The sequence below is a fragment of the Crocodylus porosus genome, unplaced genomic scaffold (assembly GCF_001723895.1).
Source record: "Crocodylus porosus isolate Cpor-Errol unplaced genomic scaffold, CroPor_comp1, whole genome shotgun sequence".
NCBI classification, from domain to species: Eukaryota; Metazoa; Chordata; order Crocodylia; family Crocodylidae; genus Crocodylus; species Crocodylus porosus.
In genome coordinates, this window is record NW_017728943.1 from 49854365 (window position 1) to 49873540 (window position 19176).

At 40.0% G+C, this 19176-nt stretch overlaps 1 protein-coding gene across 28 annotated transcripts in view; it reads left to right on the forward strand.

Moving 5' to 3' along the window:
* The window catches only part of NRXN1 (neurexin 1), a 1194206-nt gene that overhangs the window by 1157680 nt on the left and 17350 nt on the right, over nucleotides 1-19176 (forward strand). For 21 of the 28 annotated variants that reach the window (XM_019549307.1, XM_019549327.1, XM_019549313.1 and 18 more), the window contains one exon: nucleotides 3583-3670. In XM_019549307.1, the coding sequence (XP_019404852.1) occupies nucleotides 3583-3670 (88 nt within the window). The remainder of the gene's footprint in view (nucleotides 1-3582; nucleotides 3671-19176) is intronic. The other 7 variants (XM_019549308.1, XM_019549319.1, XM_019549325.1 and 4 more) reach the window with 1 other exon arrangement.

The window sequence follows — 19176 nt, forward strand, 5'->3', positions numbered from 1 at the left end:
AAGCACATTGCATAGTGTGAAAACTTAAGTTACAGTCAGTTAAGATTATTTAACTCTGCCCTGAGAACAGGATGCTGTACTTGTATCCCTCCCTCACACACAATGTAAAATCCTTTATATTCATGTATAACGTGTATACAAAGTCATTATTTAACAACGTTTCTGATAAGACAGATAGACAACTGAAGGAAGTGATTTCTTGCCATGCATGAAGTTTCCATGTCTCATGATTTGCATGAATAGCATTAGATGTAAAGATACAGCGTTGTATCAAAGTAGCACATTGACGTGTCCAAGGCTGAGGTCATGGAACTATGGGGCTCTGAAAGAACAAAGGCTAGTGAAGTTAGGAAGTCAGGATGACTGTCTTTCCCAAACCAGCCCTCCTACCTGCCCTTTGGCATGCTCAGCAGCTTCCAAGCTCCATTCTCAACTAAGCATACCAGAGAGGATGGGCGGTGGCTCTGAGTATGCTGGAAGACCAACCACCCTCTCTTGTATCCCCAGGCTGGAGACTGTATTCCCACCAAAAAACTGGACAAAAGCATTAATTTGACAAAAACCAAAAGCACACCTGGAACAGATGTTTGGAATGGGACCGTCCCAGTAAAAGTGAGATATACAGTCACCGTCTCTAAGGAAGAGTCGCACTTCATATTATAGGAATATGCATGTGAAACTGTCTGTAAAACCAGACACCTGTGTTTTCAGTGTTCTGTGAGGAGACTAGATGAGAACAATGTCTTCTCCAATGTTAAGGCTAGAAGGAAAAAATAAAAATTGGGACTGTGGACATAGATGAGAGTGTTTGGAAAATTCAGACTGATTTTCCCATCATTTTCAATTTATTATCTTTATTTTTAGAGTTGGAGCTTAAGTGTTTATTCCTAGGATTTTAAATTCAGTCCACTGAATTTTAGTTGAGAAATCATGTTAAGTCCTCTTTTAAACAGTGACATAAACTTTTAATACGTAATCTTAAATTCATCCTCATTCACCACTGGATACTTATTAGGACATTTGCAGCCATCCTTTTGCTGAAGTTCCACTTGTTTCTATGTGGAACAGAAAATAAACTAACTAAACTGCAGGTTTATTTCCATCTCATTCTTTGTGTCTGCTAGTTTTCTCTTTGGCAGAATCATATATTGACATAAAAGGCTTTCCTGATTACAGATCTTCACATCTATATTGAAGGCACTGCACTGTGATATAAGATATGTCTTGCATAGACGTTTTGTCTTAGCTTGGGCTACAGCCTTCCAATTCTAAAATATTATATGTTAATATTGTTATAATAGGTTTTTCTTTGTTATGCCTCACAGATATTACTGACTTTATTTTTCTAGCACTTCTTTATCTAACAGAAGTTCTGCAAGCATAAATTCATTAATATGTTTTAAGCATAACAAAGGAAATCCTATTATTATAATATGCTTTGCTATAAAACTTCAGCAAGAAGAATAATGTTAAAAATACTGGCAAAATCTGAGTTAGCTGTACAGAAATAAAAATTGTATATGTTCAGTCTTAAAACCTGTGAAGAGTATCACTTTGTTATAATACATTTCCCTCTATTATTCCACTGCAAAAAGTGATTAAATGTAATATTCCACACTGATTAAGATATTTTAGATCCCATAGTTAGCATATGTCCCATACAAGAACAATACAGAAATAGCTGAGCTCCATCTAGCCTGTCTCTTACTGCAGGCAGTAGTAAATGTTTCATGGGAAGGTATGAGAAATCTTGAAATACACATTTAAAGATTAATATGTTGACAGGGAAAGTTTCCTCCTAACAAAATTGATAGATGTAAGGCTTTTGATGCAAAGAACGAGGATTTATCTCCCTTATTTTTGCCCTTTCTGATATAAACAGATTTTTTTCACTATACTTAAAATGCCTAATCTTTTTCTTTCTTTCTTTCTTTTTTAGTTAAAAAAAATTCTTGGACTTAGTAGTGATTGGTGTCCATGATTTCCAACAGCAGGGCCCCAGAACCCAGCCGGAGTTTGCCTGGATAGGGGACAGTCCCTGCCTCCCATTCCCCCTATCCTCCCAACCCTCCTCTGCTGGAGCAGACAGCACAGCCCAGCCCAGCCCAGCCCAGGACTGCAAAGCATGCTGGGACGCTGCAGGACTGTAATTTAATTTGAACCAGGAAGAGGTCTGGGACAGAAATTTCATAAACTGGTTTGACCCAAATCAATTAAGTCTGATACTACATTCAAACAGGTTTATCTTAAACCAGTTTCAGCCATTTTGAAACTGCTTTATGTGCACTGAACTGCTATTCTTTTTACAGGTTTAAGTCAGTTTCTGATGACTTAAATTGATTTATGTGTAACTTCTGTCCCTAGCCGTGTACTAATTGAAAGTGTAAATAGGAATCCCTAATTTCATTTCCATATACAATTGAGTACTTTGTGCTGTACCTTGGTACTTGTCCCTTTGTAAATTAAACAATCCTAATGTGTTCAGTCACTTCATATACATTTTTTCCATTTCTGGAACCCATCTGTTTCTGCCCTATTCTGTGTGAAATGCGTTTACCCAAACTAAATTCAGTATTCCAGGTTATTTCTATAAGTCTTACCACATTTTCAGTGTTACTTTTCTAACCCATTCTTGATATTTGCTTTTGCTTTTACATGGAGCAGAGGTTTTTCATTTAGTTGTTCATTAATGATACCAAGGTCCTTTACTGAGTGGCTATCTACTGTATTTACCCAAATCCAAGAAAACTCTGAATTTAAGATAACCCCCTCAATAATTAGATTTTGGACATGGAAAATGTATAAATTGAGAGGGTTGTATCAATTTAACCCACTTCCCCCCCCCGCACTTCACTGCCGCAAGGGACAGGGGAGAGGTAGGAAGTAGAGAGGCATATGGGAGTTAGGCAGCAGCTAAGGTTGTGGCGCTGACCCCAACCATGGTTAGGTGCCAGAGCTAGAGTCAGAGCTACAGCAGCCACATGCCCCCTCACTGGTACTCAAATCCAAGATGAGGGGCCTTTTCTCCTGTCTTAAATATGGGGGGAAACCTAATCTTGGATTCAGGTAAATATGGCATATGCTCTGGTGGTGGTATAGTATGGTATACAGTTACTTTTTTGAAAGCAAATATATTTATTGAAGAAAAACTTACTGAGGCATTATTATGATGTCCATACCTGGAAGGAACTTAACATGTTCTTTTTTGGCTAGATTTCGTGCACTCAACTTTGTAAGGTAAATATGGGTAGTTTATATATTGGATACACAGAGGCAGGAATAACACTTCTGATGCAAGTACTCTTCCCCTCTCTGTTCCCTTTTATGTTAAAACGAAATGGATGAGACTTTCAAGTGGCTGCTTTTGATATCTAACACAGTCCTTTGACAAGTGGGAATTGAAAAGTCAAGCCCCATTAATGTACACTTTGGAGGGCATTGCTGTATCATTAAATATTAAGCCTGAAATGCTCAGTTACTTGGGGCTTTCCACAAATCTGAGGGATGGCAGGAATGCCAGCGATCATCTAAGCACATGCTGGATCAATTAAGTGACCCTGCTTGACTTTGTTTTTATTGCAGACCACAGATGACATCCTGGTGGCCTCAGCTGAATGTCCCAGTGATGATGAGGATATTGATCCCTGTGAGCCGAGCTCAGGTGGGTTAGGTTAGTCAACTTTTTTATTACTTTCATTTATTTCACATTTGCATGCTGCAATTGCGTAAGAATCTAGACTCTCAGGTAGATGGTAGGCTTGAATCAGGGCCTTAATTGGTATACTCTTTGTTGGAAAGGAGACAATCTCTGCTAGCAGTTTTTCAGAAGTAACTGCTGTTTGAGCAAGTTGTTGTTATTCTTGATTTCAATACCCTTACAGATTGGTAAAGAAGCTGAGGCAAGAAACAGCAATGTACTGATAGTCTTACAACAAAGTGCCAAACTGTTAGAATACAAAACTGACATATTTTGACCTAAGAAGACAGATAAAATATTTTAATCTACACAAAGTAGTAACTTCCATTAATAATTTTCATAATAAAATGAAAAAGCCACTTTCATGTCCTGTCACAACAAGGCAACAGTAGCAGTGCACTAGAGCACTGGTTCTCAACCTTTTATGTACCAGGATCCATTTGTAAACATCAATGGCCAGTCCCAACCCAGTGCCTCTCACTCCCAACGTGCTGCCCCCAGGCCCCAGCCCCCTAGTGTGTGTGTGGGGGGGGGGGGTATGGGGCATGCAGCGTGCCCAAGCAGCCCCCCTATAGACTGGAACTCTGCCAGCTTGCAAGGGAAAACCCATGGGTTCCTATGTTTTTCTCCTGTAAAGGAGAATTCATTTTTAAAGTTTGTTTTGGAACTCTTTGTATAGTCTTACAACCCCCTTTTGGGTTGCAACCCAAGGGTTGAGAAATGCTGCACTAACTAGAGCATGTTATGCACTATTGCCGATACCTGAAATTATGTAAAAATCACACCAAAATGAAAAAGCATAAAATTCAGTAAAAATCTGATTTAAAAAATCAATATTCCTTGATGGATTTTTTTTCAAAAGTTGTTTCCTGGGTAATTTCAATTTATTTTTCATTCAAATTAGGAACAGAATGTATTTGAAATGCCGAAAATGACCTGTGAAACAGAAATTCTCCTTTATGACCTGCTGCATTCCTTACTTCTGTTGAATAATAAAGGATTTGCCTGAATGAAGAGAACTGCAAAAGCAGATCTTAATTTTGTTTTTATAAAAAGCTTTTCCAGTGAGCCACTGATAATAAAACTACTGTTTATTTTGAAGGCATAAAAAGACTTGACATTTTATTGCAAAAAAAGGCAAATTAGGTTGAATAATATTTTCCTTCTCCAAAGAACAATGCATTTACCACAGCTCTAAAAGAAATGGATCTTTTGTTAGATTTATTTGTAAAATTAATATTATAAAAATGTCTGTAAAAAGAACCCAGGTGTCAAAATGGAGTAAGGTAGATTATTCCTAAATTTTTGATGGCTGTGGATTATTTAAATCATTTTCTGTGAATGAACTCCTTATATAGTACTTTATTTATCACTTATTTTTAGGGCTGTCAGTTAATCACAGTTAACATATACAATTAATGCAAAACAAGTTAACACGTTCATTTTTGTAACCGGTGTTAATCTCACACATCCATTTTGAGCAGGGGTGGGCAAAATACGGTTTGTCCTGCACCCTCTCTGAACTCGGCCTGGTGGAGTGACCCAGCTCTAGACCGGCTGGAGCCCGCGTGTACAGCCCTGACCCCGGCCCACCCTTCACCTGCTCTGGGTCACCTGCCTATGCTGAGCAGTGGAACCAGCGGTGACAGCCAGGCATACGTTGCTTTCGGCACAAGGGGAAAGCAGCCTCTCCCCGCCTCTGCTGCTGGGCCCTTCTTGCTGCAGCCCCCTGGAGCCTTCGCCAGGTTGTCTTGCAGCTGCTCTCCACTATCACTGCTGCTTCTGAGCTGCTTAGTGGGGCAGTGATAGCACTGTAGAGGACCCATAGGGCAGCCCAGGCATGGGATTTGAGCAGCTGCAGCAAGATCAGCCTGGGTGTGGTGAGAGGGAAGTGACTGCTTTTTCCTTACACCGAGCAGCTGCTTCTGCCCAGCCACTGTCACTGCTCAGCATGGGCGAGTGAGTCTGGAACAGGCACAGGGTGGCCAGGGTCAGGGCTCTTTGCAGGAGTTCTGGCTGCTGTGCTCTAGTCAGTGTGAGTCCAGAGTAGGCATGGGGTGGGTCAGGGTCGGGGCTGGGACTGTGTGCTGTTGGTGATGGCGGGAGAGAAGACACAGGGCACACAGGCTCCAGGCTGTTGTGTGTGGGATGCTGACTCTTGTTTAACTGTGCAATCAAAATTGCAATTAATTGCAACTATTTTTTTAACTCTCTTAATTAAATGTGATTTTTTTTAATTGTTTATCGGCCCTGCTTATTTTATTATTGACTTTTAAGTATTACAGATGTTATGCAATGATTGCATGCAACTTGTTGGTTGGTTGCCTTCGATTACTTGATATCATTATCTCAGTGCTAAAGTGTTATTTAGCTATGGAAGTAAAGGTGGGAAGATTTTATATGTGATCCCTGTGTTCCACTTAAGTATAAATAGGTGAAATGTGTGAATGGCCTCTGTAATAATGTAAATAAATCTAGGGGTATAGTATGGAGTGTGGAGGTTTTTGGTATGGACTGTGGAGGTTTTTGCTTTCTTTGTAGCTGTGGGGGGTGGCCCACTTGTGATCTCTTGTGTACATATTACCAGCCTTTTACAGACACAGGATGTTTGCCATGATGGCAGGTCAGGGTGTTATGTCTTGTTTTGTGTCAGAGTTGATTGAGTAGTTCTACTAAGAGGTTAGATTATAGATTTGTATAGGCTGGTTTGGACAGAGATGAATCCTGCCTCAGGCATGAGATTGGACTAGCTGACCCAGGGAGGTTCCTTCCAGCCCTGCTTCTCTGTGATTCTATGACAACAGCCAGATAAGAATAAAATTAAAAATTCTTCCCTAAGACACCCCACTTTATTTCTGATTCAGATGGAATCCTGGTATGGTTCCCACTGTAGTGAAATAGCCACATGCGAGTGTGGTAATGTGATTATGTTTCAATAAAGGTGAAACGGGTTGTAGCCTGTATTTGTATTTAATTTCTTCCTGGGTATCTATCAGTGTAATGAAGTGGTGCTCAACATTTTGACCCCACAGCCCAGATGAGTGGCACAGAGCTGGTCCATGGGCCTAATCAGACCCCATGTGCCAAGTTTGGTCCTTCATAGATTGCCTGGCTCCCCATGCACTGTGACTGGGCCATGCGCTGCCATCACACACCAGGATTGGGCCTTGGGTCCCTGTGCCAAATGATACAGTGCTGGGGTTCCAGATCTGGCTTGCAAGCCAAGGGTGGGGCACCTCTCATGTGACAGAACCATTAGAGAACTTGTACCTCCAAGTTAGTCTGTTGTGGTTTAAAGTAGGCTAGGAAACTCTAGGATAAAGTTCCTTTCCTGTCAGAAATAAAGGATCTGAGTTATTTTAAGTAGCATTAGCCTCTGGCAAAGAAAGTGAAATGTCTAAATCCAGAACAGCACTTTCCAGGTGATAATCAGTGCACACTCTATCAGCCTGAACAGCTCCTACTTTTTGAGGAAGCTATTTGAATGGCAAAGGTGCCATATATCCTATGCAGGACACAAGCACCAAGAATCCAGCTTCTTTGCATTTCAAAGTGAAAATACATTTATGGAATATATTTTGGTGCTCTTTTCTTATTTTCAAAGTCTTGAGTTTAGCAATACAGGCAATTGCCCATCATGGTTCAACGCAACCACATTAATCTACTTCATGGCTTCAGCTCATTCACAGCCAGCTGCTTGGTTGGTTAATACAACCTGGTGGTGCTGTCCCATTAATAAATGGAAACCATGCCTTTTGTTACTGTGCAATGAAATACTTCCCTGCTTTCCCCAGGAAGGAAGCAATGATATTAGGAATGTATGCGCACTATCTCAGTCCTACAGTTTGTTACAAGCCAATAAAATGTCGCCATTGTTCACTGGCATAGTAGACATTCTCCAAGACTGTTTAAAGCCATTGATGTAAGACTGCAGATCTAACAAAGCTTATCAAGCTTTGAGCCATGCCTAGTCATTTAGCTGGTAGGGGCAGGGGAATCAGTGGTGGAATAAAGCTTTCTAACAAATTATCATTTCCATCCAAATTGTGGCCCAAAGGGAAATATGAATGTCGGTCTCTGTGGAAAGCCTTGTCATTAGCTTTATGTCCGGATGTTTAGGTTTTCTATTTCAGCTTTCTTTGATCACTCAGCTATGCTTCTCATTTTCTGTTAATTTGAGAACAGCTTTGTTTTTACATTTCTGGAATCTCAGTTGCCTTTACTTTAAAGATATTTCTCGGGTTAGCACAGTGCTAGGATTCTTGTTCTCCAAAATATTTATTATCCTGCCTGTTTGGTCTCTGATAGATAATGTCCATAGCTATTCATCCTTTCCCCTCCTCATTCTGAAACTCTTCAAAAACTTCTATCTCTACAGTTATTGCCTTGACTTCTTGTTCTTTGGATAGCCCAGGCCAAAGGAGCTTCCATTGTCCTAAAGTAACAGTAACTCTCCAGCACAGTGGCCTTTCAGCCAAACTGTTAGTCATATCCTTCCTGACTACTGCCTTTCCTACAGGTAATCTCACTAAACTCAATGAGACTAGCTAGAGTATAAAATACTACTCAAGTACATGCACTTTAATGCAGAGTAGACCGAATAACTACATTTTAAAGTACCACCATCTCCACATGCAACATTATTAGCCCACAGCAAACTAATTTATACTGCAGTAAGATAATGCTGTCTGGGACAGTACTATTTTAAACTGGGGTAATTTACTGTGCCTGAGAGTAGTTAACTGTAACTCTGGCTCAAACTGCTCTGGAGTTTATTGCTTCAGATTAAGTGCATGTGTAGATGCACACAGTGTGACTAAGGCCATTGCAGTTGGATCCACAGTGGGTGCAGGTATACATGCAGTTACCCTGCTTGAATAAACTCTGGCACAGTTCGCACCAGAGTTAGCTGCTCCCAGGTGCAGCATCTTTGTGTGCCCATGTGAGCCAGATTGGAGCAGCCCTGGGCTGGCAGGGGGGCTAGGAGCCAGCCCCAGGCTCTGGGAGGTAGTGTTGGGGGTGGCTTGGGCATGAGGGTGCTACAGTGTGGGGCTAGTCAGCAGGCAGCTCTGTACTTGTAGCACCGTCATGCTCCAGACAGCCCTAGTCACCATCTACATGTGTGTTTCACCACACTAAATGACTCTGCCATAGAATAGTACTTGTCCCAGACAGTACTATCTGAATGGCAGAATTAATTCATTTTCTGTGCCCCAATAGGTGCACATGTGTAAACAGTGACACTTCACTGCAGAGCTAATTAGTCAACTCAGTAGTAAAGTGCACATGTAGATGCACCCAGTGTGGGATTGATCTTTCAACAATTGCCCAGGACTTGCAGAGAGGGAATGAGTAGGCATTAGTGTTGCCATCATTTTTATTGTGAAGTTGCCAACATTGTCATAAAGCCCCAGCCCTGTGTATTGGGAGGACGGGGAAGATCACATGAACATCTCAGCCTTCATCTATTAGAAGATAAAACCATAAAGGATCTCCATGATTGTGGGGGAAACGCTTGAAATGTGGTGAATGCAGCCCAAAGTCTCAGAAACCAAAAGGTAAACAAAAGAACCCAAATATTGTTTTTAAAAACTCATGACTTTCATACAACTTCATGATTTTGGAGAGATTGAGTCATGACTTTTTAAAGTTTAGGGTAGGAAATTCTGCAGGAGTAGTTCTTTCCCTTCAGTTTTCTGCGTGGTTTGGGTCTCTCTTCCTTAAGTCGCAGTAGAAACTAGATTTGTTCCACACCTCCAGTGATTGCTGCTGGTGGGGCTCTCTACTCATCTTTCCTAATAAGCTCCTAGAAAGCAGAATATATGTTCACATCTTCTAGCTTCATTTTCAGAGGCACTGGGCTGAGATCCATTTACATTTTGTCTCTGGCTGCCTGACATTCATTCAGCTACAGGAAGACCCACAGCAGCAATGGGAGACAATGAGGCAGAGTTAGAACTCTCAAGGGAAGCACAGAATTTGTGCTGCAGGGATATTGCATCAATACACTGGGCCCAAGCCCAATCAGATTCAGAGCCATATGGGGATATTTGCATAATGTTTGCCCATAGTATGCTTCATTCAAACCAGAATTCCTAGTTCCAGAATGACAGCCTGCTCTACATACAGTTTGCTTTTCATAAGCATATTGATTGGTCAAAAGCTCTAAATTATTGATTAACTAGATTTATTTTCAAAAAGGGGCTCTGTTTCCTGGGAGAAATACGCTGCTGCATTGGTAGCTGCTTGCTAGTCCTGGTCTACCACCACCAGCTTTGCTTTGTGCACCTGTCTTCTAAATAATAAATGGGAATATGCGACTTGTCACAAATTCCTTATAGGGTATAAAAATATAGCACAGATTGGGAGCTGCTAAACAGCAATCCCATAAACTTGTCTAGAACATTAAGTCACACAACATTATAATTGCAGGTTTCATTTTGGTGTACAAACTGCTAAATGTGCTATAATTAGATGAAGTCATAACAAATTTATTAGCATGCACAACTGAGCCAATGCATTTTGTTTGCTTTATGTTTTTGCAAGAAAAGGCAACACATTATGCTTTTACATTCTCACCACCTTCCAGTCTCTTGCCCTAAATAATAACAGTGACATCCTTTACTTTGCCTTGGCTGCTTCATCCCATAGAAGTAGTAATAAAGCCTTAAAGACTTTGCTTTTTTATATTGATCGTGTGTTGTGAAAAACATTTTTTTTTTTTTACTGGAAACCTACCCAAAAGAAAAGACCCAGGAATGGTCTACTAATGCCAGTTTCCAGATTAAGGGATTTACTCTAACTTTTCCCACGCTCTGTGCAGATCTCAGATTTCCATAGAGCTTCAGTGAGGAGCTGTGCTTTACAGCTTACTTATCCCATTTCTACTGGGCTGGTATTTTACTTGCTAGACTGAATATGCAGCTTACTGTAGCTTTCAAAAATACAACAAAGGGTGGACACATGTTCAAAATCGGCCGATTAAAATCAAAATTAGTCAGATTAGTGAAAGTAGGGATTAGATTTATTTCTACCACATGTCACCTTGCATCTTAGAAAAACGAATGACAGCTATTGCATATGTTTGGATGCCCATTAACTGTTTTTTCTAGTAATAGGGCTATGTGCATATGCCCCATTTGAGGATAATCCTCAACATTTCACTTCAAAGCCTCATTAGAAATTGGAGTGGTAAGAGATTGGCAATTAAAAAAAATACAGCCAAATCTGTACTAACAGAACTGAGGAGCACTAAAAACATATTTCTAAAAAGAAAACCTCTGTGTTAACATATACAGGCTTCCTTTCAGGCTCAGACAATTGAGTTATGTCTTCCCACTATTCTATCTTTTTTTCTATTAATCCACGTCCTCCCCGCTGAAACCATTTTGGCAACTGATGAAAACATCCCTTTACTCAACACTCCCCTATCTGAAAGCTCCTCCCTACCATTTCACAGAGTAGTGGTGAAGTGTCATATCTTGTCTTCCTATTTTGGAATAGTTCAGTATCATAGGTCATCTAATAGATTTAATTGTTCTTGTTCAACACTGATCTTTTGTTCTAAGAGAGGAATAGGATTAATTATTTCCACATTACCAAATGGGATTCATGGTCTGTTACCAAGGGATCAGTCCTTAAGCATGTGTTTACTTTCTTGCGCTATGGCCAGAATGCTCCAAAAGAGTCCCAAGAGCAGAAATGTGGGGCAGTACTTTGTAAAAACCAAGGCACAAGCAGCAGCAAAGGAAAAATGTTATCTAAGGCCTGTGACAGACATCACACTTAAGATGTGATTAACTGGTTAATCAGGTCTTAAGTAGTGACCTGGTGGTTCATTCAATTAATGGGTGAAAAAATAAGGAATTGCATATTTTGTGTAATAACTTAATGGCTGGTTCCTATCATGTCTTTAATTGTACCTGTGCAAGTGCTCTTTCTCTGGAGTGCATGGGAGCGTTTCAAGACTCCCATGTGTTCCAGAGGCTGGGAGTGCCCTTCAGCTGACTGGGGCTCCTAACCATGGGAGTGTAGGGTGTGCATGTGCTCTCCCAGCTGGGAGCCAAGCTGGCTACTTGCTGGCAGGTGGAACCTAGCAAGCACATGTGGCATGGCAGGAAGCACAATTTTTGGGATCCTCATTTCAGTGCACAAAGTAGCACTCATGGTGAAGGCTTGGAGCAGAACTACATAATAGCATGCAGTGTATCAGTGCAGTGCAGTGCAGTGCAGTGAATTCTTTGATTCAGTTATATAGGGTGAGCAACCTTGGAAGAGATCTGGTTCTAGATTTCACCTCATTTGTAATTTTTTTTTTTTTTGAGTAAACAGTCCATAGGTACTGATGCTGAACATCATGAGCCCATATCTGGATGTCGTTCATGCTCCATTGGGTTGCTATACATTGTTAAACAGTTGCCTCTCTTCATCATCAAGACAGGAACATTTCAGCATCAGGTGAAGTGGTTTCATATCATTTACACATCAGTTAAGGGGCTCTGTCAAGAACAAGGACTCCTGACCAAGAGAACATTTGCATTAATTCCTTTGACTTCTTTTTTCTTTTTATTGAAGCTGATAGGAATTTTGCCTGAGCAAAGGCATCAGGATTGAGTCTATTGAGCCTTAAATTCATAAAGCACTTATGAGTCTCTGGTTAAAGTGCTATAGTAATATAAAAGGATTGATGTAATTACTGATTACCAACCTATGTAACGGACACCTGCAGATCCTGTACACTTTGCTGCTAATATTGGATCTTTTGTGACACATTGCAAGCATAGTATATCACTATTGCAAGAAAGGGGGGAAAAAAAGAAATCCCTACATCTGACATCCCCACTGAAGTACACCAGCAACTGAATGGTGAAGAAATGTGTTCACATATTTCAGGCAGAATCATACTGATAATGCTTAGAGAGAAGAAGCCATATGCACATCCATGAAAAGAATAAAGCCCAACCCTCTAAGCAATATATTTCAGTATAAACCTGATATCAGAACTCCCTAAAGACAGCATTCCAGTCAGTACATTTTCACAGGGTGACATATTTGGGCCCAATTCTACTTTCACTCCAAGACAATTGAGAGAGAACTCAATTAAAGCTACATCAGCTATGTGAGGCAGAATCAGCCCAAAGCAAGAATTATGTTTTATATAATCTAAAGAGATGGAGCAGTAGAAAAAAAATTAAATTATTTCATAGGACAAATTTGATTTTTATGGCTCCAGACATTTAAGAGCATCCATGCTTCAATCAAATTATACTGCTGTTTTATGTGGGTTTCCAAAATTTTGATAAAAAACCAAGCTCATTAAATATATAGGCTGAAAGATGCACATACATTATGCATTGCATGGGGAGCTCTCAAAATGTTGGGCAGGAAGGAGGGAGATGAACTTCACCATGTCTATCCATAGCTGAACTTCAGGGATTCAAAGCCCTTCATTAGCTAGAATTTCATAGCCTGGACTGGACCAACAGCCTCAATCCTCTGCTCAGGGAAAATTAGATGCAGTAGTCTCATTGTACCAGTCCATTCAGGATCTTTGCATTATGAGGAGAATGAGGAAGCCACACATTTAGTTTTCAGATTGAGACTTTGTGGTACAGTAAGCCATACAAGCATTGCCAAAGCATAAGATATAGAACATTTGGGAATATCCCAGAGGTAGGCATCATTGGGTTTGACCTCGCGTTTAGAGTTGGATTCCCAGTGTCCATTTGTCATCTTTTTTATCATCTGATATAGAGTTTCTCTATCTACCTCCCCTTTCCATGGAGCAGTAATCCCAGATTTAGGATTTTTCACGAGTTTTCTGCTCCTGTATAAAAGATACCGTGAAGGGTTGTATCTCCATTTAAATATGTATTATTATTTCAAAGAAACTATCTCATTATAATTTTTGTAAAAGCAACTTTGTTCTTCTCCCAGAAGAAACTACTGTTGTTTAGAAGCCATTTTAATTATCCTGTAATGTCCACAAAATTGCTATTGAAATCACAGCTTTTTAGTAAATCAGAGGTGCGATAAAAAACAAGGCCATACCATACCTGAAGATTAATGAATAAAAGCACTGGTCTTTTGTTCATTTATTTAACAGTTAATGTCTGTCAACAAAATTATAGACCTAGCTGTGTTATAATTTTCAAACCAACTGCAAAAGCATTTTTATAAAGTCCTCTGAGATGGTGAAGGCACAAACTAATGATTAGTGAGCTATAACAGTATTCTGGCAAGTTCTCACAAGATTCTGATCCTGGCCAGTCATCTCATTAAGTCACTTCTAAAAAAAAAATAATATTTATAAAGACCTAGCCAGGACAATGTAGTGAGTAGAAGTATAGCTTCCCAGCTGGCATTAAGTGTTTCTGTAGATCACTATTTACCAGTATTTGTTTGGCCTGCAATTTTGGACTTGAGCAAGTTGCATTTTAGTTGTCTGAGGTCTTTTGGGCTGGCCTGAAGAAACTATTACCATTAACCATAACTTCTCTTCAGAGTAGCTAAAAGCTTGATTCTACCTGAGGAAGACAGAAACTAAAATATTACTATGTAATAAAACCTTTGTTGTCTTTGCAATGGGATCTTGTGCAAATGATTAATGAAAACAGTGTTTAAAATCTTTTAAATGTTATGCTTATTCCACATAGTTAAATGCTCTCAAATATTAGAGACAGACTAAATTTACAAAACACGGAGAGCTTTTTTTCTTTCTTTTTTTTTATCCAAGCTGCCCCAAATTTAATGTTTTTTGGTCAGGTATATCTCAATAGCACATGTAATTATCTGATAAACTCAAAGACTGTCAAGCAGCCTGTGTGGCAGTTTGACTATATAAGCCGTATTATCAATGGTAACTCATCACAAATGGACATATTTGGACAATGCTCCTGAAGGAATTAATTTAACCACTCATCAATGAAAGAAGGCTCTGTAACTTCTTTAAAACAAAGAAAAATAACACAGTGTCTCTGACTCTATTGTGAAAGAATTCAAAAGCAGAGCTGTTGTCCCATTATCTAGGATATCTGGATTGGATGTTGAATGTACTGTTAGCATCCCAATTTTGGCAAAACCATGAATCACGCTTACCCCTTCAGCAATACTCATAAGCTAGTGCTCACCTAGAACCCATCATTGAAGTCCCATTAACTTCAGTAGCATTTAGCATATTCTGTAATGTTTTTTCTGCACCGGGGCCCCTGAGTATAGAAGACCCTATGTCAAGCAGATAGTTTTGCATGTTCGTGGAGAGCGGGAATGATTTTGGCAGACCTCACTGGAGAGCTGTACACCCCTTGCATGATATGAAAACAGTTCTACAGAAGCTGGATCATGAAGGTAATGAGGAAGCATGCTCCAACCCTGAGGGGAGGACAGTATTGCAAAGCAGATCCTTCTCATTATGTAGTCATCAGTGGCAAATATTTCTGTCCTACAGATCACTAGTACTCTGTCCTATTCGATGGATTCTGCACTGGAAAGAAGATTTGGCCTTGCATCCATTCAAAATATAATATATAATACTCTCTCTGGAAGGTCTGTAGTCCAGTGCTTCTCTAGGAAACATCAACCCATGCACAGAAAACACAGACAGTCAACTACTTAGCATTCTTCTTTACCTAACTGAATGGTCAGGGTGGTGAGTTATTTTAAACCAAGAAAGAAGAAGAAAAGAAAAGGAAGACCTCAACTTTGAGGCCATTTGCCATTTGCTCCAAATAGAGAGATGTCCAGATGGCTTGTTTCATATTACTCTTAAAATGCAAAGGAATCAACCATAAAACAAAAGGTAGAGAGGAGCTCAATTTATTTCAAGTGTACAGAGGAAAGTGCTTGGACCTACATAAAATAAAGACTGTTATTGCCAGAGAAAGAGAAATGTGTTGGACGTGAAGCATAGCAATGACTGAATGAAGCGGCATTAATTTTAAAGAAAATGCTCTCTTTCACTAATGTTGCTCTGTCAGTCATATGAGAACAAACTGTGTTCTCTTAGATGAAGGTAGTTTGCTTTTCATCAACTGTACCTGTGTCATGTGCATTGTAGGTACAGATAAAATGTGAAAATAAGCTTTACAAAAGCATTACACACCCAGTGAATTCTTTCTTACTGGCCAGAAAAAAATCAGTGTACCTATCTATAATAGCAGTCAACATCAGATCACCATATATAATAGCAATCACCATTGCTTGAAGAAATCAGCCCGTATTTCTTATAAATACTTACTGTCCGGTTTGTAACTTGGAGTATGGTGACTTTAAAGTTTGTCCATTATCTGACATTAGCGTTTGATCGGTCTCTTCCTAAGGTCAGCAACCTCCAGTGATCTATACTGTCTCTTCTGAAGGTGATCCTTTTGAGTCAGGATGGCAATATATTGGCAGTAAAATGCAGAAAGAATGCATTGCCATTGCCCTTGGTTCTGTAAATGTAGATTTTTTTTCTCCTATGGGTAGTAAATGGAGAAATCTAGGTCACAAGTATTTTCATAAACACCAAGTTATCTTACAATAATAAAACACAAATGAAAGCAATGTGCATTCTCATCCATATCACAGGATATTTTCACTGGGTGAGTATTTCCTAAGGACATTATTTTGATTAATCAATCTAGAAAATTAGAAGTTAGCTGGTGAATTTAATGAGTGGTATTTTCAATAATTGGCTAAGTGAATTAGACGAATTCTAATTCCCCTTGAAAAAGCAACAGGATGTGCTAACACTTTGAAAATATTACCTCACATGACCACTAGCTATCTATGAAGAATCACCTCCCAGTTCTACCTGTAGTTACTGGGGCAAATCATAGGGTGGGAGGGAATTCAGGGGTCATCTGGTCCAAACTTTTGCACAAAGTTAGGTACGCTGCTCCTTTATTTTTACCCAAATAAGCCTCCCACTGGCTTCAGTGAGAATTTGGAGTGATAGAAATAAGGACTTTGGAGTCAGTGGGAGAGTTTTCTTAAGAAAGGACTGATGGTCTGATCCATTTCCCTAACAATCAGTGGGAGTGGATTTTATCGAATGTCATGGTATCTGGATCAAGTCCTAGATAAGAACTTCAACAGTTTAGATTTAAGTTGAGTAGAATTTAGAAATTAGATGGGGGGGAGGGGGTCCGTTTGCAATGTTTTATTTCCTTTTCTTTATAATAAAATTCTAAACATTGTTCTCTAGAATCAAACTATAGACTGAGCTTAGTTTGTTGGTGATAAATAATTCCGGTGCCACAATTTCTTTGGCATTAGATGTCTTAGGCACATGGAAATGTCTTAGGCTTAGGCACACGGAAAATTAATTCAGATCTACTGTGTCCCTCAAGCTATAAACTTTGATACTAGTCCTTCTTTTGACTGGTTATAGCTAATGCATATATATATTCTTGTGTACTGTACTGCTTGACCTAAATGCTCACCTGACAGCAGTAAAATAGCCTTGTAATTACTGTGCAACGTAATTGCATGTTTTTGTCTGTGAAAAGAAACGTTATCCCACGTTACTTTTCCCCAGTATTACTGCCACGTTAGCGCAAGAATTAGAATAGTTTGGCATTTTATTTCACAACTGTTAAAGCTATGTGGCTGGGCCTGAATCACCGTCACATTACACGAGTACTGTGCCAAAGTAGCTCCTCACACAGAAGGCTGGAAGAATGTGGTGGCAAAACAACAGGGTCTATTAAACATTCATAGTAAACTTGCTTTAGTTCAGATATCATTCAGAGAAGGGACTAATTGGAACAATGAGGAAGCAGGTAAAATATAATCTTGCTTAGTAAACCTATAAAGAGATTTTACAGTGCAAGCAAAGGAGAAATTAGAAGTAAAGGCAGAGGTAGTGACAGCAAAACCTTTTGTGTTAAGATGTAAGCTTTAAATGCCTCTTAACCTCTTGCTTGTGTTTAACCTCAGAGGCACTGGTATTGTTTCTTAGAAGAGAACCATAAAGACGTGTAAAAATAGAGCCCAGGGAGAGCTGAAAGGACAACAATGAGAAAAAACACAAGGCTTAATTCTTCTTCACACTCATTTTAAAGGCCTATTTACATGGGTGAAATTACATGTTGCACTAAATCTGTGGGATGTTAAGCAGTTAAAGTTAGAAGACACTATGAGCAGTTAGACATTAAGGGTTAAATACTGTTTCTTGCCTCCAGCTCTGACTTGACACTGGAGGGGTAGTGAGGGATGGCATGGCTAGGAGCCAGGACAGCTGGGATCTATCCCAGCTCTGGGTGGAAAGGAAAGGTGTTGGGGAGGGCAGGGACTGAGTGGTGCATCATGAGGTGCGTATTGCTTATTTTAGCTCTGTGGAGAAGACTGACATTACTGTTACAAGTTAGGTAGCATGGCCCAGAATTAACCCTCTCCTGAAGTTATGTAACTTTGCAACACTCAAAGGACATGTAGCACCAGTTAACTGGTGCCTAAAGTATGGTCTAAGTGTAAGCTGTAACTTCACCCTCACAAAGCAGAGCCTTAGGACCAGACACGGTTTGGTAAACTAGGCCCCAAAACACAATTCAGATACCCAAGTCATTAAATAACTGCAAGTCCTGGCTAGACAAAGCCTTGGCTGGGATGATTGAGTTGGGGATGGTCCCACTTTGAGCAGAGGGTTGAACTAGATGACCTCCTGAGGTCTCTTCTAACCCTCATTTTCTGTGAGTCTATGATTCTAAGTCCATTCATGGACCCAATGGATTCAGACCATGCCTGGACAAGAAATGTAAAACCTGCCAACATACCTCCACCACCTCCACAATAACTACACCCCACAACAGAACCATCACCATTCCTGGATCCTACACCTGCACCTCCAAAACGTAATCCATCTCATCCAGTGCACCAAATGCCCTGATGGAAAATATGTAGGAGAAGGGAAACAACAACTGCACACCAGAATGAATGCACACCAGAATCTACCAAAGACAAGAATACCCAATTACTGGTGGGGGTACTCTTCTCACAGGACAATCACTCCCTCTCCAATCTCTCAGTTCTAATCCTCAAAGAGAATTTACACTGCACATTTTGCAGATGACCCTATGAACTTCACTTCGCCAACCTACTGGATACTAAAAATCATGGACTCAATATAGACATTGGATTTATGACACATTGCAATCTGCCTGACATCTGATTCAAATGGTACCTGCCTGGCCTGACCTCTTACATTCCTTCCCCCTAACTACCACCTTTTCTCTCCTCCCCTCCCCCACTTCTCTGCCGTTTATTTTCCTTGTTCCCTACCATTTCCTTTTTATTGCTAGCCTCCTTTTAACCTTGTATTATTACCTCTGTAGTGTTTTTCCTTTGGCCTTTTTTGTCCCCTGTTTTCTTCCCCCTCCATTACCTTTTGTTTTCCTACTTCTACCCTTTTATATTTTCACTGACATCCAGTCACACTTTTAGCTTCTCCCATTCCTGCTTTCCTGATCTCCAACTAGTTTACAGACTGCCTCTTTTTC